Source organism: Castanea sativa, chromosome 10, assembly GCF_040712315.1.
Source record: "Castanea sativa cultivar Marrone di Chiusa Pesio chromosome 10, ASM4071231v1".
Classification (NCBI taxonomy): domain Eukaryota; kingdom Viridiplantae; phylum Streptophyta; class Magnoliopsida; order Fagales; family Fagaceae; genus Castanea; species Castanea sativa.
Window position 1 is genome coordinate 20586463 of NC_134022.1, and position 27207 is coordinate 20613669.

General features: G+C 33.6%; 3 protein-coding genes across 4 annotated transcripts; 2 read left to right on the forward strand and 1 right to left on the reverse strand.

Annotated features, from left to right (window-relative positions):
• Positions 1-1194: 1194 nt before the first annotated feature.
• On the reverse strand, positions 1195-6302 carry LOC142611606 (F-box protein At2g27310-like). Of its 2 annotated transcripts, XM_075783692.1 has the most exons (3): positions 6007-6302; positions 3777-3897; positions 1195-2482 (listed from the first exon to the last, which is right to left on the reverse strand). In XM_075783692.1, exons 1-3 carry the CDS (start codon positions 6009-6011, stop codon positions 1349-1351), a joined length of 1260 nt encoding a protein of 419 aa, XP_075639807.1. In that variant the 5' UTR covers positions 6012-6302; the 3' UTR covers positions 1195-1348. The 2 variants fall into 2 exon arrangements, with proteins under 2 accessions (XP_075639807.1, XP_075639808.1); XM_075783693.1 differs by lacking the exon at positions 3777-3897.
• Positions 6303-24585: 18283 nt separating this feature from the next.
• LOC142612192 (uncharacterized) lies at positions 24586-25201 on the forward strand. The gene is made up of 2 exons (XM_075784308.1): positions 24586-24799; positions 24897-25201. Exons 1-2 carry the CDS (start codon positions 24586-24588, stop codon positions 25199-25201), a joined length of 519 nt encoding a protein of 172 aa, XP_075640423.1.
• A 195-nt stretch (positions 25202-25396) lies between these two features.
• On the forward strand, positions 25397-26274 carry LOC142612194 (uncharacterized). Its single transcript, XM_075784309.1, has 2 exons — positions 25397-25662; positions 25758-26274. Exons 1-2 carry the CDS (start codon positions 25397-25399, stop codon positions 26272-26274), a joined length of 783 nt encoding a protein of 260 aa, XP_075640424.1.
• The last annotated feature ends 933 nt before the right edge of the window (positions 26275-27207 follow it).

Here is a 27207-nt window from a genome sequence, read left to right on the forward strand (position 1 = left end):
AAAATCTAAATCTCTTATATTGGATTAAAATTATTTGGAGTTCTTAGGGTAACTCTATTTAAACAACATTAACTAGCACTATTTAATCTGTTTTATTTTATTTTATTTTTTCTGATACGCCAAAATCCAATCAATTTATTTCATTATGAATGAGAACTTTTAACTTTTAAGAATTTCACGATAGAGTCATTCCAAAAATTCTACAAAATCCCTAATCCTAGTTTTAATAGTTCCTGCGTTTTCAATTTGATTGGCAGGTGAATAATGTTTTAAATACATTTTGAATGATAGTCTTTTACTCATGACAAACTTAAAAGTCTTTTAAAAAGCCAAGAAAAAGTCAAAAAGAAAGGAGCACCTTCGTGAATTGGGTTGTGTGCCCTTTTGGTTTGAGCTAAATTTCCTCGCGGAAGATGAAGCACAAAATTCATATTTTTAGTAGAAGTCATTAACACAAGGAAGTGACTAATCAAACCATTAGTAGTGTCCGGAGAAAATGAAGTTCACCTCTATGTGTCCAAGAAAGAAAAGAGTTGGATTTATTAGACCATATTGTTCAAGCCAAAGTCCAAAACTATTCCTATTCATAACAGGAGCTATGTTATTGCCAGTTGATGTAGAATTTTATGTACCATCCAGTTAAAAAGATGTTATATTGGTTTGGAAGAAGCTTATTTTCATTGATTTATTGGTCTTAAAAGAGAAGTTGAGCAAGGGTACATGTCCCTAGGAAGAGTAAACCTTTGAAATTGTTGTACCTAAGATAAATTAAGTCAAACAAACAGCTTATTTTTTATATACCTAGAAACTAAAGATCAGATAAAATGTTGTAATAATTCATGGCAGAGATTAATACGTCTATATTCAATTAGATGTAAAATCAGTAATAGTTATTGTTTTTGTAGTTGTCAAAAATATTTAATACCTCTATTCAATTAAGCATAGTCCTAAGCCACCTACAAAAGGAAATCACCTGAACCAGACCCGGATAGCGGATATTACAAATGCAATAGACCAAATTTTGGACAAGAAAAATGATGCAATGAACAAAAAAACAAAACAAAACAAAACAAAACAAAGTATATTAATATACTTGACATAATGGTTCAGGAAAGGTGCACCTTATCCATCCAAGAAAATGAAAAATCATATGCTCCATCTTCTTCCAGAAGAGTTTTGTTGAACGTTTTGTACGGGGAAACTTACATTCTCAAGTCAAAGAAATGAGAACAGCGACTCTCTCTTAGTTGAAGCAAAATTGAATATTTACATCAGAAGAGTTACAAAGATTGAAAGTCTGTTAGAGCACACTCAGCTAACAGTGTTAATATATGGAGGCTTTTTTGTTTTATAAGATGATGTACCAGAACATTACAAATACAGAAATGCCACCTAGGATAAAAATTCTGTCTAACCTGCTTTCAATTCTCATCTTCTCCTCCTTTAACTCACTCTGCACTTTCGAGTACAAATGACAAGACTCGAGGACTTCGCTGTAATTTTTGCTCCTACGGCAGCTCAGGGCTTCCTTCAGGATAAGCAAACTGTTTCTTCCATTAACATGAGAACCTTCCATGTCTTCCAACTGCATGCTCAGCTCGGTTAATTTGAGAGTTGTATGAACGTCCTCTCCCTCAGTATGGATCACTCTGAATTTCATACTAAGGATGCATTCCACCACTTGACATGGAAGAATGTCTTTCGCAGGAAGGACAGATCCAAAGCGCAACACAAAATCCTTTTCTGTTGGCCAGTGCCTTTGCCCACCAAGAGGACTCCAGCTAGCAAGATTAGCAGCTTGCTTTATTTTTCTGTTTACAACAATCCAGCTAAGCCGGAGTCCATCACGAAGCTCCTGCCATAGCTTCCCATCTTTTCGTTCTCTTTCCATAGATGCAATTGGTGGCAGACCATCAGATACAGAGAGTGTAACCTCACCGTCATTCTCATCATCTCTAGCTGCATAAGTTAGAAGATCAATCTGAAATGGGCAGTTGTAGAACCAACCATCAAAGCCATTTGCATTTGGAATGCCCCAAAGGACTTTTGAGCATATTGTTTTATCTTTATATCTAATATCCACAATGGAAACAAAATCTGATGGTGAAATACATTCAAATTCATCCATGTCACCATAGTATTCAGCCTCAGTCCATTCTTCAGGGTACTCAGGATAGTTGTTCCATTGGTGCTCAGTGACTTCTTTGTTAACAATAAGGGGAAAACAATCTGCATAGAACTTTCTGAATCCACCAATGGATGATATTAAACTTTTGACGTCTTCCCTATTGGTTGAAGGCCACATAGAAGAGCATACATTTTCCCATAATTTTTCTTCTTTTGATATGGAACAGAACGCTGCACAAGAACAAGCTGCACTTGCCAAAGTTGGACCATCAAGACGCCTTAATATGTCATAGCAGAGATCGCTGCTCAATGATTCCATACTCTCAACTGGTGCAACCGCCATAGCCATAGATCTCTGATCATCAGAGGAAAAACTTAATAGATTATACACTAATAACAAAATAATAGAGGAATCATGTTTCAAGGACACTTTTTTTTTTGATAATCACATGGACACTTGTGAATATGGGATCACATCACTTTCTTTCAGTGAAAAAATCAACATATAGGAACACTTGACAAGCATAGTTTACAAGGGCCTTCAGGCCCTTCATTGACTCTTAATAAGTTTAACAAGTTGCCACTGCAAGACGCAACAACCCTTCCACCTCAAATTTAACAACAACATTAACAATATTAATAACAACAACAGCTATGAAAAGGAGCATTGAAGTATTCTCAGTTTAGGGACATGTATCTCTACTACTCAACATTCTATTCCATCAAGCATGGCTGGCCTTAACACTGACAATTTATTTTCAGAATTGGGACTTTCTTCCTACCTACCATCTCAATGATCATGTTCGTATGTAATGCAAGTTAACCCTGCATTAAGAGGAACTTGATTTTATCTTGAATATAAATAACCAGCTTTAATGTAATTAGAATGTAAAAGTGTTCTAATATAGCTTCAATGCACAATATTCAATATTGATTAATTACTGGAAACAAAAGAAAAGAACTTCTGAATTCTGATACTCCAGCATAGAGATCATATAATAATGAACAGTGCAAAATTAAAGACAGTGAATTCACCAGCAAATACAAAATAATTAATTATGCCCAAAGCCAAATCAAGAAAATTGAAAAATCTTCGTAGATCTACAATTACAGTATGCATGAGCTGCCTACAATTCCAAAGAAGGATTATCTAGATGTAGGTCTGCTTATGGCCTGGATCAAATTAAGTTAAACAGGAGTCTATTGACTTGCCTCTAATTTATGAAACAAATATGAAACTTCATACATCTTAGAGTTTATAAGATAGGATGAAAAGAGAATAATTTTTGAAGTCTTAACACTCATTGTGCCTAGCAATGAAGAACTATGAAGCACGGGTGCGTTTCTGGATTCGGGTGCGGATGCGTTTCCAGATTCAGGTGTGAGTGCGAGACTCGGCAATTTTTGAAAAAGTAGGGTGCGGGTGCGGCGATTAAAAAATTATTAAAAATATTTTTATTTATAATTTTAATATATTGCTAAGCATACTTTTTCACACTTTATAAACATATACCAAATTTACAATCACAGTTCAGTGTTCAATCACAAATCACAATGAGTAATAACTATTAACTAAATAAAAAATCAAACCCAAGTCACAACATTATTACAAAACAGCTTTTATAAAAAATAAGGGACGCGGCACCAACATGCAGGCAGCGGTGTCCCTCGTGCGTTGCCGTGTTGGGCCGTGTCGGACGTGGGTGCGGCGGGCGTTTTGCCGCGTCCGTGCATCCCAGATGAAGAGAGCAGTATAGGAAGGCCGGCTTTCTATATGAAGATTCAAACAAAAAGGAAAAATGGTCAAACCATATCTTACCGAATGAGGAATTTGACATGAATTTGAGTCAACACGGATCCAATTTTCTTTCATAATGAGAACGAATTAGGAATCTGAAATAAGCTGGAGACTGAGATCGAATAATAACAGGGTGGAGAACAACCTTTAGTAGATCCAAATAAGATATTTGAAGATATTTACATGAAATTTTGGAGGCTTGTCTGACGCAAAAAAAAAAAAAAAAAACATGTTTTGACAGTTGAGGACATGGTGTCTGACACTCATTGGGAAACTTTTAAAAGAATTCACCCTTAGTACCAGAGAATGTAAAAAATCATAAGATTTCATTAATTTTTGTCAAGAAATTTGCACATGATTATTAGTGTCATGAGTTTTTACAACCTATGGTTTGTCTGCAATCAAACTAGCACTAGAAATCGGAAAATAAACATGTATATACAAATTTTACATTACAAGATATGGCTACATCCTGTATCCACATTTTGAAAGTTTAAGGAATCTGAGACCAAGTCCCCATTTCAAAACTGTTATTCAGTTCTCATGTCCAAATCCATAAAATCATTGTGTTTTCAAAAAAATATTAACTTGAGTAAAAATACATAACCTCATACATTTATTTTGGCATGCAATCAAGGACCAAGACTCAATTTTTTTTGAATTCCACGGGAAAATAAAAAAATAACAACAACCAAGCCTTAATTCCAACATTTTGGGGCTAGCTATAATTCTCAATAGACTAATAAGGGTTGGTTACATGTCTTCTTTTCCACCATTATACTCTATTTGAAATCATACTTTTTGTTACTACCTTTATTAACATGTCCTTTTTTACTACTACTAATATTAGTTGGGTCTTTCTTACTTCTCTCATTTCCTCAAATTAAATCATCTTACTCTTTCTCACCAGTGCATTAATCACTCTCCTTTGCACATGACCAAACCCTCTCAAGCGACTCTTCCTCATATTTTCATCAATAAGGGAGATCCCAATCTCTAAGTAAATTTCCTTATTTCAAATCCTATCTTGTATTTTCACTTATTCATCTTAACATTCTCATTGCAGCTAAACTAATTTTTTGAACATATTACTTCTTAACAGCCCAATATTCAGTACTGTAGAGCATAGCTAGTCTTATATTTATCAAAAACTATAATATAATACTATAGCTCTAATTAAAGTAATTTAATTTCAAATACTAAAAAGTAAAAGTACAATAAAGTTTTAAAAAGATCATGAATTTGCTATTCGAAACAAACAATAGTGTCACTACTTAGGGACTTCTTCATTGGTAAATATTAGAATTTCACATATGATGTTTTACATGCACGGGAAAGCCTGGGAAATAAACAACAAACACTCCCAAACATAGATACTGTGGAAACAGTATTAGAAACTCCTCTAAGAGATCAAGCCTCAGTCCATGACATGATATAAAAAACCATTTGAGAGCATGTAGCTCCACAACCATATTATATGTTTAAAGAAACTTATAACACAAGATGTACACATAGATTGATATCCTCTAACCCGTGATGGCTGTGCTCAAGTGGTTTAACACAGGATTCTAAACAAAATTACAAATAACCATATGATAAGTGAACCAATAGAACAATACATCAAACAGCAACAAATTTGAAACTGCTAAAGAGGGGGCCAATATAGAAACTAACAACTCGGCTCTGCTACCAAAAAGAACTTCCATAGAATCACCAAAGAAGTAAATATCCTTTAGGAAAAAGAGAAAAATAAATGCAATTCATCACAAAGGAAAACTATAAACATCACTTTTTGGAAATACAGATTCTACCAGCTCCATAACAAATACTTGTTACATGGGCATTCAATCTTTTTCTTCTTCATCTTTTACCAACACAAAACTCAGAAAGACACAGAATTTCAACACATTAGTCTCAACCCAAAAACAAGTATATGTAGGAAGTGAGAAATAAAACTTCCAAATTCAACATCATAAACAAAAATCAAACATAAAACCCAACCTAACAATCAAATACACTTACTCAGTATGAAAAAGCAAGAGAGAGAGAGAGAGAGAGAGAGAGAGAGAGAGTTAAGGCACCTCATAGACTAGCCAGCTATCAATATAGATAGTTGTGAAGAAAGTGAGGACCCAGATAGAGAAAAGGAAAGAAGAAAGCTTTTTTGAGGAATATAAGGTACACCCAGATGAGGATTGAAGGGATCTGATCCTTTAGAGATTATTTTGGTTGACAAAATTGAAACCTAAAAGACAATATATGGATTTGTCTGTTTGTTTGTTTGTTTAAGGCTCACTTTGCCCTCTTGTTGGATACGATTGTGTTGTGTGATGCGCTGCTGTGTCCTGTCTGTACACTGAATACACAAAGTTTCGATATTTGGCATCCTTCTCTATATTGCTCTGCTCCCTCAGCCCCTCCGGTCAATTATTATTATTATTATTTTTAGAAACATTATTATTATTATTATTGATTATTGAACTGTGAACCTAGCCTACCATTACCAAAACAGATAAAAGGAAAACTTAGATTATGTTTGGTAATAGGTTTTTTTTTTTTTTCAAAAACTTGTTTTTGGGAATATAAAGAAAAAATAATTTTTTTGTATTTTTGAAATCAAAAACATGTTTGGGTTACTTGAAGTTAAAAAGATAGTTTTTTGTAAAAAAAAAAATAAAAAATACTAAAATATGTTATTACTAAGATTTGAACTTTAATATTAACTCATTAAATGAGACAGATTCATTAAATTAAAATTTGAAAAGTAGAAGCTGAAAATAGCCTTTTGCATGTTTTCAGTTTCCTTCACAAATTAAGTTTTGAAAACAGTTTTTGTTTTTTGCTCATTTTGAGTTGCCAAATAAGTTTTTTAGTCTCAAAAATAAAAAATTGTTTTTAAAAACAAAAAATAAGGAGAAAAAATAGTTTCCAAACATATCCTTATTTTTTATTTTTTTATTTTAAATGAGGCACTGACATTTTTCACAATTTTTTAATAACAATTGACATGAGTTATTAGGCTTTGTATATAGTAAAAATGGTGTTAATGTTGCTTTAATCACAACATGTCATGTTTTTTGTTATGAAAAATGTCGTGTGCTTAACATTACTCTCTCTTCTTCTTCTTTTCCCGTTGTTGGTAACAAGATAGAAAGGCATTTGAACCAAGTTGTTTTTTTAGAAGAGAGATCAAACTGTCATTAAATCATAGATTCTTCCTAACGAATAATTATCTCATGTATCTGACTTTTTTTATTTTTTATTTTTTTAATCTCTCTCACAATATGTGAGCCCTTTGTTTTGTATGATATATTGTGAGAGAAATAATACATATACCATGGTATATGCACAATAACTCAAGGTTTTGCAATGTTTGTTGAGTGATATTTTTTATTATTATTGTTAATATAAATATATACACCAGATGCTAAAGATATTTTCTCTTTGACAATAAAACCAATATTATACATACACTAGATTTATATGTGTGTATATAAGAGTGATGTTATACCATCACATACCTTTGGTATGATGGTAATTTCATAAGCCCAAGTTCTTGTGGTGTGGGGGAATAGGGATTTAGATTCAAGTTTGCAAAAAAGAACTTTACATACATATATGTTTAGATTAAAAACTGTAGATATATTTGGCAAAGTCTTTATGAAATTTAGGTTTGCCCATCGTTCTCCCTTGCCTTAGTTATTCAAACTTCTTAGATAAGATTTAATTTGGCACTTTCGAGTTGCCCAAGACCACAACTTTTTTTTTTTTAATTTTTTTTTTCAGGTAAAGAAAGACCACAACTTTCATGAACATGGCAAGTGCAATACCAGATTCGAATGGTTACCATTCTCTCTCAAAAAAAAGAAAAAGAAAAAAGGACTTGCTGTTGACGGTTGGTTTTTGTTATGAAAGAGGCACTTGCTGTTGTGGTCTGAGAGGTCAAGGTGGGGTATCAATTCTCGGGTAAAATTTAGGTATAATTTTCTTAGGTGTTGTATTTTAGGTTTTTCAATTAAATTTTATTATGTAACTGAATTGATTGATACAACACTTTTTTTTTTTTTTTGTAAAACTATTTAAATTTAACCATGTAGTTTATTGGTCAAGGCCACCATGTTATTGAGTTTTATTAAGTAACCTAAGCTATTGCAAGGACCCCTTATAATAGATTAGGTTACTTAATAAGAAATTGAATTAGTTAAATATAATCAACCTTAGATGATAAACATGGTGCTTGAATAAATAAATTAAAAGAGAAAAACATTTGGATAAGGATGTGCTATATAAAAGAAATCATTGACTAATCAATAATATATTTCATGTGAGTTATAGAGGTTTAAAGTTTGTGCTATGTATCTGAAAGTTAGACCTTTTTGAATATACACCACTGTTAGTTTCTTCAAAACCTTCTCCTCTCTCCCCTTGTGTGTGTGTTAAAATATATATATATATATATATATGTATATATATATTTCATGTGATAAGAACTTTTGAATTTCCTTATGACTGCTTTTAAGACCGACTGTACCACCCTTACCCTAACAATTTAAGTTGGAACAAGGCATGGTGTTCTGCAATCCGTGTACTATTGCTAAGAACTGGAAATCGGAGCGCACACACATAGGATGTGTTTGTTTGGAGGTGAAATAGGGTGATTGGAAAACTTTGGAGAGAAAATGGAAAGGAAAACATTTTTAGAGTGTGGTTGGGTGGGAAGGAAGGAAAATAAATGGAGGAAAATACCTGAGCTCCACTATTTATTTTCCTTCAGACCTAATAAAAAGTTTTCTCCTCAAAATGGAGAAAAATCTAAAGAGAGAAAATGGGGCTGCTTGATGGACAAAAATACTTGCACATGGGCTTTGTCAGTACATTTCTCTTCTTCACTTTTTTTTTCCCTCCTGGACATTGCCTCCTTTTTTTTTCTTCCTTCCTTGGATGTTGCCTTTTTCCCCCCTTCCTCCTGAACGTGCCTCCTCTTCTTCTTCTTCTTCTTCTTTTTTTTTTTTAAAGTGTACGTTGCACATATATATATACACACATATATATTGCTTTCTTTTGTTTTTTTTGGTTGTTTGTCACTTTTTTGGTTTTAATTGAGCATCATTTTTATCAAGAGTACATGAGTAAATTTATATAAATTCACTTTTTTCATCTCTTCATTTTTTCACTCCCAACCAAACAAAAATGAGAGAAATTAAAATCTTTTCTATCCTTTCACCATTTTTTATCCTCTCTCACTTTTTCACTCCTCCAACCAAATGGACCCAGAGACTTTATTGGCAAATGCCAGCAATTCAAATCTCCTATTCCTCTCCTTTTATGAACAAAACTTGCTTATTGTGTTTGTGGTTGTACACTAATTCAATGAAAAACTTAAAGAGCAAAGCAATAATTTAATCTGATTCAATTATATGCTGGTGAGATGTGATGTCTTACAAACCAAAAAGGGAGATGAGGAATTCGGGTTACCTAATTAAGGTAATTGGCCATTAAAAATCAGGGATTTTAGCTTCTTGTACTTATGTGCAGTGGCCCTTACAATTCCTGTGGACCACTTGGGAGCTGACTAATCGAAAATGACATGTAGTAGTTGTTAATGCTCTTTACAAAAGGTGTGCATAAATTAACTTTGCCATTTGTTAACAGTTGTCCTTAGGCCTTAGATATCGGCTTAAGGTTGCATTAAATACACTAAAATAACCTTATTTTTTATGCGGTCAAGAGAAAAAAAAAATGACAAGTGCACCTGTGTCATAATAGAAAAATGGTTGCAATAAGTTTGCAGTATGTTGCATTAAATATTTCTTGCCCTAAAGCACCCGTTAGCCAAACTCATTAACTTAAAGTTAAAGGTATCATTGTTTCGTTCTTTTGTGAAAGCCCCGTGTCCTCTCAAGTCATGGTTACTTGCCTATTCCAATCTCTAAGAAGAATTTTCGCTAACAAACAAATGGTTTGTGCATAGATCTGTGCAGCCACAGAAGCTTGTTCAAGGATGTGCCCTCTCAAGTAGGTAAGTTCAATCATACCAAATTGGTCAAAGAGATGAAGGGATGGCTTGCTAGAGCTTATTGGTAGTTATGTTGTCAGTTTTCCTTCGTTGATGTTTTCATGTAGATTTTTTCTATTGCCCAAAAAAATGGAAAAGAGATTGCTTCCCTTTCTATTGGTAATTAGTACCGATCATAGCTTTCTTAATTGAATAAATTTCGTGCTCTCAAGATAATTCATCATATAGTACTATTATAATTATCTATAATATATATATATATATAGGAAATCAAGACCCGGTTATAGTTAGGACAAAGTTTCCTCTAAACCTAATGAAAAAAAATCTTTTTCAACCCATTATGTAATAGTTCATAATAAGACTATTTACATATATTAAGTGACCATGTAACTAAAAAATACACGTGGATTGTATTAAAAAAAAAAAAAACATGTGGATAGTTTAGAAGAAAATTTTTCTCTTATATTTATAGCAGGTGAAAAGTGATTTCAATCTCTCCATCTTTTGGTTCAGAAAACTTTTATTTTTGGGTATGGGGCTAAATACATATAAGAGATTTCATACTTGGAATTAATTAATAGATCCCCACAAGAATGGGCAGATGAGAGTAGGCCAAAAGACCATGACCTCGTAGTTTGAAAGTTGAAAACAATCAATTACAAACTTTAAAATGATGAGTTGAAGTTGGTTGAGGCGAAACACGTTTTAGTCTCATCTTAAGAGATGAAATGGGACAAGAATCATAATATCACAAATTGCCTGATACCCACACACAATTGTCAGTTTGGTAATCAAGTATGAGAACGAGTCCATTTCAAAGGATTAATGGTATACTCAGGTACCATGTGGAAGATATTTGGATGATTTGCAATAAAGAGATTTTACAAGTCCATTTCAAAGGATTAATGGTATACTCAGGTACCATACTACCATGTGGAAGACATTTGGATGATTTGTTTTCTTTAGAAGATAAGAACACTTTCCACAATAAAGTAATTATATATTTTTGGTTCGTTCGATCGATTCAATCCGATCTATACTACCTTTCTCCATGTCAAAAACCTTGCAAGAAGTATTACTATTAATATATGCAAATTATTGGAGTACATTTTATTTTCTAAGTCTTTTTTGGATTGCAATTAGCAGATATACAATCCCCAAATATAGTTCTTCTTGGTCCCATGATCACACACACAGTATGCTTTGTCCCTCTTGTTTCTAATAAACTTTCCATTATTTCTATACCATTCTCTTCAGCCTAAAACATTTAAGAGAACATGAAGAAAAAGTTAATACGTGCATGTTTCACTGTTTCTCACCAACTTAGGGTCTATTTAGATACCGCTTATTGTTGAAAACTGAAAACACTATAGCAAAATAATTTTTAAATGTGTGAATAATGCCGTGGGACCTAGTTTTAATAAAAATTTTGCTGAAAAAAGAAGTTTGTGAGTCTCGTGAATAATGCAAGTAAGGGCGTGCTGCTATATAGGAAAAATGCCTATCTAACATTTTGCCACATCCACAATTAAAAAGCGCTAAATTATGTTACTTGGCACTACTACCACACCATTTAAAACCCCTCATTATAAATAACAAAAAAATAACTGGTTAAAATTTGAAAGTTACTCAATGTATATATATATATAAAATACTAACCGATTAAAATATGATGGATACGGAGATAGAAATAGAGAGGCGATGAGACCTGGAGAAAGAAATTGAGAAAGAGGCAGAGTTAGAGACATCTTAGGCCAGTACCACTGTCGGACTTTGACCACCAAAATTCTTGCTTCGCTCAATTGGTGATGCTACAAAGTGAGGTTGTTTTTTTTCTTTTTCTTTTTCTTTTTCTTTTTTTGCTTTCTTTGTTTTTTGCTTTTTTTATTATAAATTTTTATAAGTAAAAACCTAAATCTTGCAATAACTATGATTTATGTTTACTGCAATTTTGCTTGCTAGACTTAGACTGCCGAAATTGCAAGCACACAGAAAGAAACCGTTAGACCATACATCCGCCACCCAAATCGTCGAAACTGGCTCCAATATTTTTTCTTTCCATTTTTTAAGATTTGGGTATGAAATGTTACTTTAATTGATTTTTTTTTTTTTGTTGAATGGGTTTAGATTTGATTCGTTTTTGTTTTGGGTTTTTGGGTTTTCTATCAAAATGTTTGTTTCCTTAATTTTAGATATTTGCTTTTGTTTTGTTTTTTGTTTAAAGATTACTGAAATCACTAAATCATTGAGATTAAATAAGTGTAAGATTGAAATCATTGGGTATTTCCATTTCTAACATATATTTTCCTTTTTCAATCTTATTTTTGGATGTTTCTACCGAAACATCATGCACCAAATAGAGTTAAAGGCACACAGAGACAGGCTGTATACTAGTAACTTATATAAAGGAAAACCATGTTTTGGATGATCAACACCTATGTATTATTTATTAGTGAAGCTTAGAAAGTCCAAACATAAAGTTTCTTTTTTATTTTTTATGTTTTATAAAGTTCCAATCTATTGGGCCGTGTTTTATGATTATGTTTGTTACCATCAAATTAAGACACCAATCGATTTTTGGTATAGATGAGATTGAACTCTAAATTTTGTATTCAACTATAAAAAAGTTTACTAGTTGAGTTAACTATAATCTACCGTAAAACTTTAAATATTAAAAGAAAAAATATATCAATAACAAAGTTGTATATTGTATGAACTATAGATAGGTGATACTGTTGATGTTTATCTAGGCAGATATGAACCCTCGGGGTCTAATCAATTGCATGATCAGAAAAAGGACATTATGGCCATTTTGATGGTGAATAGTGTAGCTATTGTTGAGGGGAAATTATTGTATATTCTCATAGAACCATAAATATGTATTCCTTATTTCATATGAATGATGAATCCCACTAATTAAATTCATGATGAGATCTATTATTTACGTGAGAGGGAAGAGTACGCATTTATAAAACTCCAAAAGTATCTAATAATTTTTCCTTATTTGAGATATTTTTTCTTTTGGTTAATGATAATCCAAATAGAATAATGCCATTAATGATAACTGAATATCATATTCCCAATTATTGGTAAGCTACTAAAAAGTCAGTTTCCTTTTGTTTTCAGCTGCTGTCTCTATGTTCTAGAAAAGCTTTTCATTTATGAGGTCTCATGACTAGGGCGCTTTTTTTTTTTTTTTTTTTTTTGCCTTAAGGTGTCTAAAGCTTTCCGGGTATACTGCTATTCACCAAACGTAGGCCCCCCTATCCTCCCCGCGGTCATACTAGGTAAATATTAGGAAAAATCCTTTAAAGATGACACTAAGAGCGTTTTTAATGCCATTTTATCATCTCAAATATTTTTTTTATATTAATTATACCGTACAATTTTACCATATATTCAATATCTCAATTTTTATTATCCTATTTTATTTATTAAAATAATATATATTATCCACTAAAATAATATAATATATTTCAATACAACTCTTTCTCTTTCTTCTCTCCATCTCTCTTCTACTTTATCAATTAAAATATATTATAATTTTTACTAAAGTACTACAGTGTCATCTTACATTTAGAATGATACTGTAGCACAATTGCAAAAAAATTTGTAATTGTAAGATTTTACTACAGTGCCATTCTACATTTAGAATGGTACTGTAGTACAATTGCAAAAAAATTTGTAATTGTAAGATTTTACGAGTCCATTTCAAAGGATTAATGGTATGCTCAGATACCATACTGCCATGTGGAAGACATTTGGATGATTTGCTTTCTTTAGAAGATAAAAACACTTTCCACAATAAAGTAATTATATATTTTTGGTACGTTCGATTCAATCCGATCTATTCTACCTTTCTCCATGTCAAAAACCTTGCAAGAAGTATTACTATTAATATATGCAAATTATTGGAGTACATTTTATTTTCTAAATCTTTTTTGGATTGCAATTAGCAAATATACAATCCCCAAATATAGTTCTTCTTAGTCCCAACACTCACACAGTATGCTTTGTCCCTCTTGTTTATAATAACCTTTCCATTATTTCTGTACCATTCTCTTCAGCCTAAAACATTTAAGAGAACATGAAGAAAAAGTTAATACGTACATGTTACACTGTTTCTCACCAACTTATTAAGATATCCATTTGAAAATTTCTATAGCTTTTGCTCATAACAAAATGCGAGAGATAGGAATTAGGAAAGGACAACTTGTAATTGCGGTTATTGCATTACGAGGTGATATACTAATACCCATTGCCGTTTACCCCGGTTCGAAGAAAGGACTCCTTTCAAAAAATTATTACAATTTATATTCTACATACTAATCAGGTTGGCTTGTCCAATCGTCAAGTTAGGACCATTTTATTAGGCCTAGTAAAAAATTGTGTTCTCTTCATTAAAAATTAGATTTTAATTCAACTATTTAAGCTCATTTATTCAATAAGTGATTACAATTTATATAATTTAGCATAATATTCCAATTTTGTCAAAATTGGATCTCAAAAGTGATCAGGTTGGGGCAATTTTAGTGAGCCTAGTAAAAGTTTTTTTTTTTTTTGGAGGAGAAGGGGGGGGGGGGTTATGTGGTGTTCGAAGCTAACTGAGTCTTAAAATGTCAAAAAAACTTAAATCCAAAATAAATCAAACTAACAAATTTAAAATACATATTTTTCTAAACTAGTAATAGCATGGATTAATTAAGTTATGTTGGGTACTAACAAATAAAATGATACAAGTGGGGCATATAATTAAATTAACCATTATTTATTGAACTACTAATAATTCAAAGAAATAACTTAAAGAGCAAATCAATAATTAATCGATTCAATTATTATGCTGGTGAGATGTGATGTTTACAAACCAAAAAAGGGGGATGAGGAATTTGGGTTACCTAATTATATAAGGTAAATGGCCATTAAATATCAGGAATCCTAGATACAAGGACTTTTTCCATAACACCTTCCAAGTATTACGTACAAATACATTATACAATGGCCTCTTGGCTTGTGGACCAGGAGGAACTGACTGGTAGAAAATGACATGTTGTTGATGCTCATTACAAAAGAATGCACATAAATTAACTTAGATATTTGTTAATGGGTGCCTTTAAGCATTGATTAAGGTTGCATTAAATATACTAATTATTACTAAATTAACTTTTTTTTTTGGGGAATTGAGGGGGGGAAAAGTGACAAGTGCATGTGTGTGTGTGTGTGTCTTGAAAGTATAAAACTTGTTGCCATCAACAAATTTGATTTAGTCTTTGAAACATCATCTAATATTTAGTTTGCATCATCAAAAGCTGACCTTATCAAAATACACCTGGTTGGATTGCAGGACCTTGACATATTACAATGCCATTTCCTAATGAAAGCTAAGAAAATATTGGCATAGTTTAGTTTCTTTCTATTGGCCAAAAAAAAAAAAGATTGCTTCCCTTTCTATTGGTACTTTGTATTGATCAAAATTTCTCAATTTTAATAAATTTCGCGCTCTTTGCATAATTCATCATATAGTACTATTATATTTATCTATCAAATATTTAGAAATCAATAGACATTATAGTCAAGGCAAAGTTTTCTTCAAAACCAAATTAAATGAATCTTCTCAATTCCATTAAGTAATAATAATCACACAAATAATTTAAACAAGTCACATGACTATTAAGTGATCATAGAACTAAAAGTAAACGCATGGATTTTTTAAATTGGCATGAAGTGAATTAGACAAATTAGTTTAAAAGAAAATTTTGTCCTTATATTTATAGCAAGTGAAACTTGATTTCAATCTTTTAGTTTTCCAGCAATCATATAAAAGATACCTCAAAGAAAATTAATTAACTGTTACCACTCAAAATAATGGGCAGATAATAGTAGGCCATAAGATCATGACCTCGTGCTTGAAAGTTGAAACAATCAATTACAAACTTTAAAATGATGAATTGCAGTTGGTTTAGGCAACTAAGAAATCGCCTAATACCCACACAATTGCTATCCGCTGCACTCCAATAGTCCGTCAATTATCAGTTTGGTGAGAATGGAAATGAGTCCATTTCAAAGGATTAATGGTGTATGCAATTACCACGTGGAAGACATTTGGATGATTTTATATTTGTAGAAGATAAAACACCCCCACAAGGTTATTATATGTTTGGTTACATTCAATCCCATGTCATTGATAATATGCCTGAATTATATTACAAATTAATAAATTCATCCAAATTAATTATCAAAATATTGGGTTGAATTAGATGGATTGAAAAAACTGTCAATCCAAAGTTGACCCAACCAATGCTCAAATGAATTCCAACCCAGCTCCTGAAAAACCAACCTAAAATGTTGGGTTGGGTTAGGTTGGATCAGTTTTATCGGTCTGATGGGTTGGATGCATGTTCTAGCGATACCCTTTTATTGTTGTTTACCAATATGTGAAAGGACTCTATTATGGCTAACGTTTACTGTAAAGCAAAATGACAAGATCTTGGGCCAAAATAGGCTTTTGCCATTTTCACGAAAAAAAATCAGCATGTTGCCCCCTTTCCCAAACTAATTAGGGAAATGCCCCTCTTTTGAAACTCGATTTTCTCAAAATCGAGTTAAGCCCTATAGCGACGTTTTAAGGAGTCTATAGTGACGTTTTTAAGGACCTATAGCGGTGTTTTGTAACTCAAGCCCCATGGAGGTCGAGTTACAAAACGCCGCTATAGGTCTTTAAAACGTAACTATAAACTTCTTAAAACGTCGCTATAGGGCTCTAGAATTTTTTTTTTGAAACTCGATTTTGAGAAAATCGAATTTCAAAAGAGGAGCATTTCCCAAATTAGTTTGGGAAAGGGGGCATTTGCCCATTTATTTTGTGCGAAATGGGCATTTTCCCTTTTTCGCCCAATATCTTGTCTTGCTGTGTACTTAAAATTACAACATCCTATATGGATTGTGTCCGATTTGTTTAGTTGTGATTTAAAAAAGCATGCTACGCCATTAATAGACGTCAAAGTCGCATGTACTGAAATGCTGGCTATGTTGCAAATCTTGGCCGATTTTAACTCACTCAAGGAGAAATTATTTTATGTATCTTATACATATATTATTCCCTCACTGTAAGAAATATGTTGTATATATAAGATGTATAACATATTTATTGCATTTCCAAGACTATTCCTATTTAGAATATGTTTTGATGCACCTATTTGTAATGTTAGGTGTGCAACAATCAAAGCCTGTTTGCATATAGTTCTTACCAATACATTTGTGTGGCATATGTACAACTATACAAGTAACTATATCTATTAGCAAAAAGACAAGTATCTATATCTGGATAAACTTTTGATATAGACATACACATTTGTCCATGGCAGCTCTAGGAATTTTTTTTAGGATGGTCACTAAGAAATTTAAATTTAAGTGATTAGCGATTTTTATCTTTTTGTTTTATAATAGGATTTTTGTTGAATAATTTGTTCACTTGTTGTTGTTTGGTCTTGTTTTGCTTTTGTTTGATTTATGTTTGTTGTTGTTTGGGCTAATATTTATTGTTGTTATTTAAGCTTTATATATATATATATATTAGATATTATGTTCGGAGGCAGAATTAATAATAAAGTAATGCTACGTCCATAACATTTTTACAATAAATCTTATGCAAAAAGCTGTTCTTAGTGGGTAAAAAATAATATTAGTATTGGGCCCAAATTAGTATCAGTAAAAACTTATCACGTTGGATTTGTTGTGAAATCATTGTAAAAACGTTATGAATGTAGCATTAGTTTTATATTTGTTGGACCCAAATTTTTGTAATTCTCAAGTCAGGGTATTCAACATTTTTATTAGAGTAGTCATAATAAGTTAGTTTAGTATATAATTTTTTTTTGGCTAGTGTATATGTACAATTTAGGGGTAATTGCAGTAAACTCACATGTGGTTTGACCCGAATTCACTTTGCCTACCCGTAGTTTGAAAAATGTCACTTTGCCCACTTGAGTTTTGCTCAGTTTGTCTTCTATTACTCACCTTTGTTAAAATTAGGAGTAAATAGGTATTTTTGTTCCCCTTTTACGTCTCTCTCCTCCCAAAACAAGAAAAACATAAAAACTTAAGAGAAAACAAGATCTAAAAGTGGTATTGTTCTATCTCTTGTTTCACACATAAATTGCCCAGAAAATCAAACCCAAACCAATCATCCTCCTCTATATATATCATCCTCTCTCTCTCTCGTCCACCCATAGCCACCGCAATCCACCACACTTGCACGCTCACAACCCACACCTACGTTAATGTAACTTCACACCAGTTTGGTTAGTTGTTGTCATGGTGGCAGAATTAGGAAGATGGAGGATGTTTGGAAGATGGGTTTCTTTTTCTCTAACCCATGATTGTGGCAAAGGCTTGAAGGAATGAGAAGAAAAAGAAGAATGGGAATTGGAATGGAGAAAATGAGAGGGCAGTGGCATTCTAAGATATGCAATAAGGAATTGAGCAAAGGACAGTGTGCTTTTTAAGATCTATACAATTACTTGTAACAGAAACACTAACCAACCTTTTTAAGGATTATCATATGATCTGGTTGTTTGTGACTACTTTGGATTTAGGATAATTGGTGTGCAAAGTAAACTCTAACTGTATTTTTCATTGGATGGGATTGGGAGAGAGTGAATGAGGAGGATTTATTATTTGGTTCTTCTTATTCTTTTTTTAAAAATCATGGATTAGCAGCGACTGACTGTGTGGCTGGGAATTATTGGATCTTAGATACACACTCTAATCATTTTCTTTTATTATTTTCACCACTAATTATTACTAATTTCTGTCTAGTCTCTCCTTTTTAACTCTCTTTAATTGAATTGAAGAGAGACATGGAAATAAAATATTGATTATGTTTGTTCTTAAATTTTGATAAACTCTAACTTTTAGATCTTGTTGTCTTTTTCTTTTTTATGTTTTCCTTGTTTTGAGAGAAGAGAGACATAAAAGAAAGTAAAAATACTTATTTACCCCTAATTTTAACAGAATTGGGTAACGGGAGACAAGTAGAGCAAAACTCAGGTAGGCAAAGTGACATTTTTTAAATCACGGGTAGGCAAAGCGAATTCAGGCCAAATCACAGGTGAGTTTACTATAATTACCCCTACAATTTATTGTAAGTCAGGGTGATCCTGTGACCACCCTGGCTTGCAAGGAGCCGCCCATGTATTCACTTGCTCATCTTTAGTGAAGTGCATTACACTTGCGATGGGCACAAATCCACCTATTCTTTGACATTTAGTAAGCTGCATTGCGCTATATTCTTAAATCAATGTAATCTATCTCAAAAAAAAAAAAAAAAAAAAAATCACTGAAGTCACCGTTACTTTTTACATACAATACATTAATACTAGTCATTACAATGCACATTGAAACAACAAAGAAAAAGGAAGGAGCACACTACATTACACACACAAGAAGGAAAAAAAAGTTGAGAAGAGCCGAATGTAAAAAACATATCTACACATGTTTATCCTTGAAAGACATCTGTCCACCTAATTCATGTCTCCTGACTCCTTTCACACGAACCTTTCTTCTTGGTACCAGTTGCCTAAACCCGAAGTACTTCATTAACCAATCATGATCCTTTGCAGTCACAACATGCCCAATAGTGACACCAACAACTAGCCCAAATTCAACCCAACCAGAACAATTTTCCAACCAAATTGAAGTAGAGACCTCGAATCTTGACCCTCTTCAGGGGTTAAAGGTGAAGGTGATGAAGCCTCAAAATTCTTATATTTTTTTGCCAATGGAATTCTACACAATCCTGCATTTCCTTCAAATAAATTGTTTTCAAATGTATTAAATTGTTTTCCTTGTGGTATAGGGCCCACAAGATGGTTATGAGAAATATTGAAGAATTCTAAGGAAGTAAGTTGCGTTAGTTGTTGTGGGATCTCCCCTAAGAGCTTGTTTTGTGAAAGATCCAATGATTCCAATACTGCAAGGTTTCCAAAAGTTGGTGGGATGCAGCCAGTGAGTATGTTATTGGAAAGATTGAGCAAACGGAGACCTTTTAAGTTTCCAATGGATTTAGAAATGTCTACAAATCTATTACTAGAGAAATTCAGGGCTGTGAAAATTTCTAGGACCTTCTCATAAATCATGTCTACTCTTTTGCTTGTCACCATCATTTCGTAATCATAGTCACTATCCAATATGTAAGTCTGATAATAATTGCTAGGAAGATTGAAAGTTGAGTGTACATGAATATATGTTAACCGATCTACATGATCAAATCTAGAAGAATTCCAATTTTGAAAGAATTTTAATGGCAATCTTCCAATAAAACTATTGCACGAGAGGACAACGATTTGCAAGCTGGGAAACATATATTTCGATTTAGAAGTCCTTATTGGGCCATGAAATTGGTTGGACCGCAAAATCAGAATCTTCAAATTTGGAAGGTTTCCTAACCAAGAGGGGAAAGTATCATTGAATTGGTTATTACTAAGATCAAGGGCCTTCAACACTATACACTTGGCCAACGATCTTGGTAATTTCCCTTCAAATTTGTTTTGGCTGAAGTTCATCATCAATAATTTTCTTCCACTTGTCCAAGTTAGTGGGATGCTTCCTTCGAATTTGTTCCTCCATAAATTTGTAGACACTCGATTTTGCACCCACGATTTAATCGAGGAAGATGACTGGAATGACCATCCATGTACCCAAAAAATCATGATTACATTACATGCATCAATTTATTCATTGCATATCATAAAAATGATCTTCAGATTCTAACGGTCGCAATGGTGTGTCCGGTTTCTAAATCGAACCATCAGATCGAAAGATATCGCATGATCAATTTTGCATGGTCAACATGCATTGTGTTTAGGAAGAGTCAACCATGCACAATTAATTTAAATTAATTCTGATTGGTCAAAAAATTAAAATAAATTAAATAATTTTGTGATTGGTTGATAATTAGTGTCTAAAATAGGATTGTATGCATAGGAATAAAAGGGATGATTAGATAACAATAAAATTGTGGATAATCTGAATTTTATCAAGATTTATTTTAAGGAATTTATCTACAAGATAATTGTTCCTAAAAAGTACGAATTATCCAGAAAAGAGATTAAAAAAAAAATCATAGACTGAGAATGAAAAAACATCTAGGTACAAGGACCAAATCAAAAAAACACTAGAAAAAGATTCCAAAACGCACTCGAACACGAAAGTGTGTTTGGCATCCAGGAGCACCATTCGACACTTTTGGAGTGCCGAATTGACCCCTTTTGGGCTTTGGCCCAACTCCCTTTGGGTGACGATAAGACACACATTTTTCGATCTTTTCACAGAAGGATGAGTCCCGATTTGCGTTCTACATGTTGAAGCTATTTTTTAGAGTCTTCTAGCCTCTATAAATAGAGACTTGATCTCATAATTTAGAGACTTTTTTTGGTGCTCTAAGAGGCATACGTTTTTAGGCTTTCAAATTGCTCATATTTGCTGATCCTCTCTAATATTTGTTGCTAAAATTAGGGTTTTTTTTAGGTTTCAAAGATAATTGAATAAATTTCTTTGAAACCTAAAACATCCTCTCAAGAACAAGAAGTGCTCCATGCAAGAGGTTGTTTTCAATCACCTTATTTTTTTTTTTTTCCTCTTTTATGATTCTTGTTTATGGTGATGCATGTTTTACTTTATCCATAACATGAATTGTTAATCATTATTTTGTTAAAGCATGATCTTGATTTTGTTTATATAATTGTTGTGATCTCTTTCTTAATTCCAATAATTTGTATATAATCAATGCTTTTTCTTAAAATAAAAACGGATCTGCATCTTAATTAGATGTAGATCTAAGTTTTTCTTAATAAAAAAAAAAGAAAAAAAAAAGATCTGCATCTTTCTTAGATGTAGATCTGAATTTTTCTCAAATCAAAAACTAATTTGTCTCTTTCTTAGATACAGATCTGATTTTTCTTTAACATATGTAGATTTTGAAACAAAGAAAAAGATTAAGCATGATTGTGTTTATGGTTGTTTTGTTTTGTTTGGTTCATATAGCATAAATTTGAGTTATGAGTGAAATTCTCTTCATAATTTTTTTTTTAAAATTTTTTTATGAAAAACATATAAAAACAGATCTAATTTTTTTTGTTATCAAAAATCATATTTTTTTATCATCACAAAACAGATTTGATCTTTTACAAACTTAAAAGCATTTTTTCTACATGTTAAAATAGATACGATTTTTTTACAAACTAAAATCAATTTTTTTTTAATCACCAAAATAGATCTGAGTTTTTCTCTCCAAAAGCCACTCTTTTATTACAAAACAGATCTAGCATTTTTGACAAACCAAAATCAATTTTTTTATCACTAAAATAGATTTGAATTTTTTTAAACAAAGAAGAGGATTCATTCATAAATAAATTTGTGTGATATAGTTTTGTTCATATATACAACATGTCATTCATAGCATGCATAAATGGTACATTGGTTATAAGAGTTTAGAAGACTAGACTCTGTCTGGATAGAATGGGTGCTTAACACCTTCCTATTCCGTGACCTATCCTCGGAATTTAGGTTTTTGGATAAGTACATCTAAGCCTTGTCTTTGTTTTTTATTGTTGGTAGAATGTAACTAGGATAAAAAGTCATGTAATTATTTGGTAGTTTGTAGCTAGGACCCAAAGCCATGTAATTTTCAATTTTTCAAACATGTATTTTTTTTATTCAATCAATGAGAAGGGTACTATTCAGTCATGTATTTTATATTTATTTTATATTATTTTTTTGTATAAAAAATAAGTGGCGACTCTATACCACTTACCCAAAAAAAGAGGTACTCTAAAAAGTACCCAAATCTCTTTTTTGAGAGGCACCCCCAATTTTTGCGATCTCTCACAGTGGCGACTCCACTGAGGATGTTGAGGGCTAAGCTTCATATTAGACTTAAGTGACCAAATGTGTACCCTTGTTTTGCACGGTCTTGCAGGATATAGTTGTTTGTTTGTTTATTTATGTTTGATGGGATGTTGTATGACATTTTGGTGTATGGTATTTGTTGTTTGTATTGCTTTTTAAATTCTTTCTCTAACTGTCACAGTGTGTGCCATCCAAACAACAATGTATGCACCCCTTTTCAACAATTTTGTGGTGGTAGTAACCATGGATCACCAGTCTTCATTAGATTCAGGTACCTGGTGGCGAACTCACCAACTCATAACCTAAAGTCACTAGATCATTTCCTGTTGACTGTAAAGGACATACCATGTCGTTCAAACCAACACAATGTTCATTACATTACAAGTTGGGAGGTGTAACGTCCTAGCTATGGGAAACAATGAAACAACAAACCCACCCTAAAACGTAATGACTTAGAACCTATCCTTAGGTCGGTCCAGGTTAAAATTGCATTGCATGTTGTGTGTGTTTGTTTTGGTTGATTGATGGATGTGGATGGGGTCTTAGCTTTGATTAACCCAACCAAGCCTGTCATTAGGGGAGAATTTGGTCAAGATTTGAAGGAATGCTACAAAAAGAACCTAAGCCCGACACTCAAGCCAGTAGCTCCAGTTCCAAGCCCGTCACTTCCATCACAATACTGAAGCCATCAACCATAGAAGAAACTCCGCTGCTGCAACATTACAATCCCCATATTTGACCTACAAGATACTTCAAACCCTATCAAACAACCTAATACCCACAAACAGGGGGGAGACACTTCAAACCCCAAGTAAATAACCAAACATCCACAAGTAGAGGGAGACGCTTCAAACCCCAATCAAAATACCAAGCACCCATAAACCGAGGTGGGGGGGGGTGGGGACACTTCAAACCCCAATCAAACAACCCAATACCCACAAACAGGAGGAGATACTTCCAACCCTAATCAAACAACCCAATACCCATGAACGGGAGGAGACACTTCGAACCCCAAGATGCTGATCCAAATGACCTAATAAAAATTGTCCACATCACAAGTGGGGGAGATACTTCAAACCCCCGCATTTTGTGATTGACAAGCCTACAGACATGGAGATTGATGATGAAGCCATAGATTATATGGATGAAGACCCCGCGGTACTGGTGCTGAAGGAAGAAGGAACTTACTGGGAGCCACCTGCCATCGTTGAAGTCACTACTGAGTTGAAGAACTGGGCATAGAAGGGAGCCGCCCACCCCATGGAGGACTCCTTGAAGAAGATCAAGACCGTCAAGTCAGTCACTTTTGCCAAGAAGATCAAGACCGCCGAGCCAGTTACCCCTGCCAAGAACATTGTTTCTATCCCTAATTGAGTCTATTTTTGCTAGTATTTCTATTCCTATTAAGACTGTTTGTGATAGTTTTCCAGTTGAGTCTGATTTAGTTAAGTCTATTGAGTCTGTTGAGAACTCTTTTCCTTTTAATATGATTTCTGATTCTGCTTATTTGCTGGCTTTGAATGTTTTTATTTATGAAATTAATAAATAAACTCTTAATAATAAGGAATTAAAACATGGATACCTAGAACCTATAAAAGAAGAAACCCAACCTATTAACTTGGGAACTGAGGATCAGCCCAAAATAATCCAAGTGGGCAATACCCTAACCACTTTAGAGAAAGATCCATTAGTGGCACTACTGACAAAATTCAAGGAGGTCTTTGCCTGGTCATATGAAAACATGCCTGGGATTGATATAGATATAGTACAACTCTACATTCCAATAGATCCAACCATGAAGCTAGTCAAGCAAAAGTTAAGAAGAATGAAGTCAGAATGGACTCTCAAGATTAAGGAAGAAGTGGAGAAACTATACAATGTTGGATTCCTAAGAGTGGCCAACTATCCAGAGTGGTTAGCCAACGTAGGTTCCGGTATCAAAGAAGGATGGAAAGGTTAGAATGTGTGTAGATTTTCGAGAACTGAACAAGGCTAGTCCAAAAGATGACTTTCCATTACCTCACATTGACATCCTAGTGGACAATACCGCAGGTCACGCCTTGCTATCATTCATGCGCGGATTCTCAAGTACAATTAAATCAAGATGGCTCCAAAAGATATGGAGAAAAACTCTTTCATTACATCGTGGGGAGACATATTGCTATGAGGTCATGCCATTTGGCCTTAAAAAAACTAGCGCTACCTACCAACGTGCAGCCACCACTTTGTTGCATGATTTGTTCCACAAAGAAGTAGAGGTTTATGTTGATGATATGATAGTGAAGTCTAAAGACTGTGAAGGGCATATGCTGGCCTTGAGGAAGTTCTTTGAAAGAATCCAGTTCTACAAGTTATGATTGAATCCCAAGAAATGCATTTTCGGAGTCACATCCGGAAAACTGTTAGGGTTTAGGGTAAGCCAAATAGGAATAGAAGTTGATCCTGACAAAATCAAGGCAGTTGTAAAGATGAAACCTCCAAAAACTGAGAAGGAGATTCGAGGGTTTCTAGGGAGGATATAGTACATTAGTAGGTTTATAGCCCAACTCACCATGAAATGTGAACCAATCTTCAGACTGCTTAAGAAAGAAGTCCCTATAGTGCGGAATGAACAATGTCAAGAAGCCTTTGAAAAGATCAAGAATTATCTGATGAAACCGCCAATACTTGTCCCACCAGTACCCGAAAAGCCATTGTTGCTGTATCTCACCTTTATAGATACAGCAATGGGGGCTCTATTTGCTCAATACTTAGAAGAGACTAGGAAGGAGAATGCAATTTACTACATCAGCAAGAAGATGTTGCCTTATGAAGAAAAGTATTCACCCTTAGAGAAGACATGTGTAGCATTTGTTTGGGCAACCCACAAACTCAGACATTATATGCTTGCTTTCAAGGTTTGTTGATTGCAAGAATGAATCCTTTGAAGTACTTAATGGAAAAAGCCGTGCAAGATGGAAAGACTACTAAATGGGACTTGCTTTTGTCAGAATTTGATATTAAGTATGTGATTCAAAAATATGTGAAGGGGAGAGAAATTGCTAATCACTTAGCCCATTATTCACCAGAAGAAGCTAAGGAGGTCCAACGAGATTTTTCGGATGAAGATGTCATGGGGATTGAGGTAGAATCATGGAAGATGTATTTTGATGGAGCAACAAATCAAAGCGGAAGTGGAATTGGAGTTCTCTTAATTTCACCAAAAGGGCCACACAATCCATTTTTTGGCAGACTTAACTTTCCTGCCACTAACAATGCCACAGAATATGAAGCTTGCATTATGGATGTACAAGCAGTCTTAGGCATAGGAGTGAAGGAGTTGGAGGTATACGGAGACTCAGCTCTAATAATCTCTCAGATTCAAAATAAATGGAAGATCAAAGAAGAAAGGCTTATGCCTTATCATGAATATCTTCAAAAGTGGGCATAAAAATTCAGCGAGATCCAATATTAATATGTGCTAAGGATATAGAATCAAATTGCCGATGCTTTAGCAACCATGGCATCCATGATGGATGGGCCGAAAGAAGATGAAGCCAAGCCGATATTGTTGGAACAGAAAGAAGAACCAGCCTACTGCATGAAAATAAAAGAAAATGAGGGAAAGAATGAGGAAGGTGAATGGTATTCATACATCCTACAGTACCTCAAGGATGGGACATACCCACCATCTGCAGATAAGAATGACCAATTGACCATCTGAAGGTTGTCCACTAATAACATTATTTGTGGTGAAAGACTTTACAAAAGATCATATGAGGGAATTCATCTCCTTTGTGTAACCGCTAAAGAGGCGTAGCAAATAATTGAAGAGGTTCATGAATTAAGCTATGGACCACATATGAATGCACACATGCTATCAAGGAAGATAATGAGACAAGGCTATTACTGGACCACTATGGAAGCTGACTGTGTGGCTCATGTTCGAAAATGCCATCAATGCCAAATCCATGGAGATCTGAAACACATGCCACCAATGCTGACATCACCCTGGCCTTTCTTTACATGGGGGATAGACATTATTGGGAAGATTCACCCAACTGCATCCTATGACCATGAATTCATACTTGTTGCTATAGACTATTTCACTAAATGGATATAAGCTGCCTTTTACAAGGTTTTGAACTCAAAGAAAGTTGCTCAATTCATTCAGATCAACATCCTCTACAGATATGGGGTACCACATGAGATTATTTCTGACAATGGGCTATGATGGGACTGACGAACTCTCCTGCCCAGACGACCTCATTAAGAAAATTTGTTCACCTTGCCATGACATGGGCAAAGGCAAGCAAATCATTAATAAGAAGTTTTAATGCCTCAATCAGTTACCAATTAGCTGTCATACCGTTGGAAGCTCATC

Excerpts from the sequence above, each read along its gene's own strand:
- LOC142611606 (XM_075783692.1), bottom strand. Across the intron at positions 2,483-3,776 it reads AGGGACACCGCTGCCTGCAT|AGATCTATGGCTATGGCGGT; the intron begins GTTGGTGCCGCG and ends TCTGATGATCAG.
- LOC142612192 (XM_075784308.1), top strand. The coding sequence starts at position 24,586 with ATGCCTGGGATTGATATAGATATAGTACAACTCTACATTCCAATAGAT. Across the intron at positions 24,800-24,896 it reads TATCAAAGAAGGATGGAAAG|GTCACGCCTTGCTATCATTC; the intron begins GTTAGAATGTGT and ends ACAATACCGCAG.
- LOC142612194 (XM_075784309.1), top strand. The coding sequence starts at position 25,397 with ATGAAATGTGAACCAATCTTCAGACTGCTTAAGAAAGAAGTCCCTATA. Across the intron at positions 25,663-25,757 it reads ATGTTGCCTTATGAAGAAAA|AATGAATCCTTTGAAGTACT; the intron begins GTATTCACCCTT and ends GTTGATTGCAAG.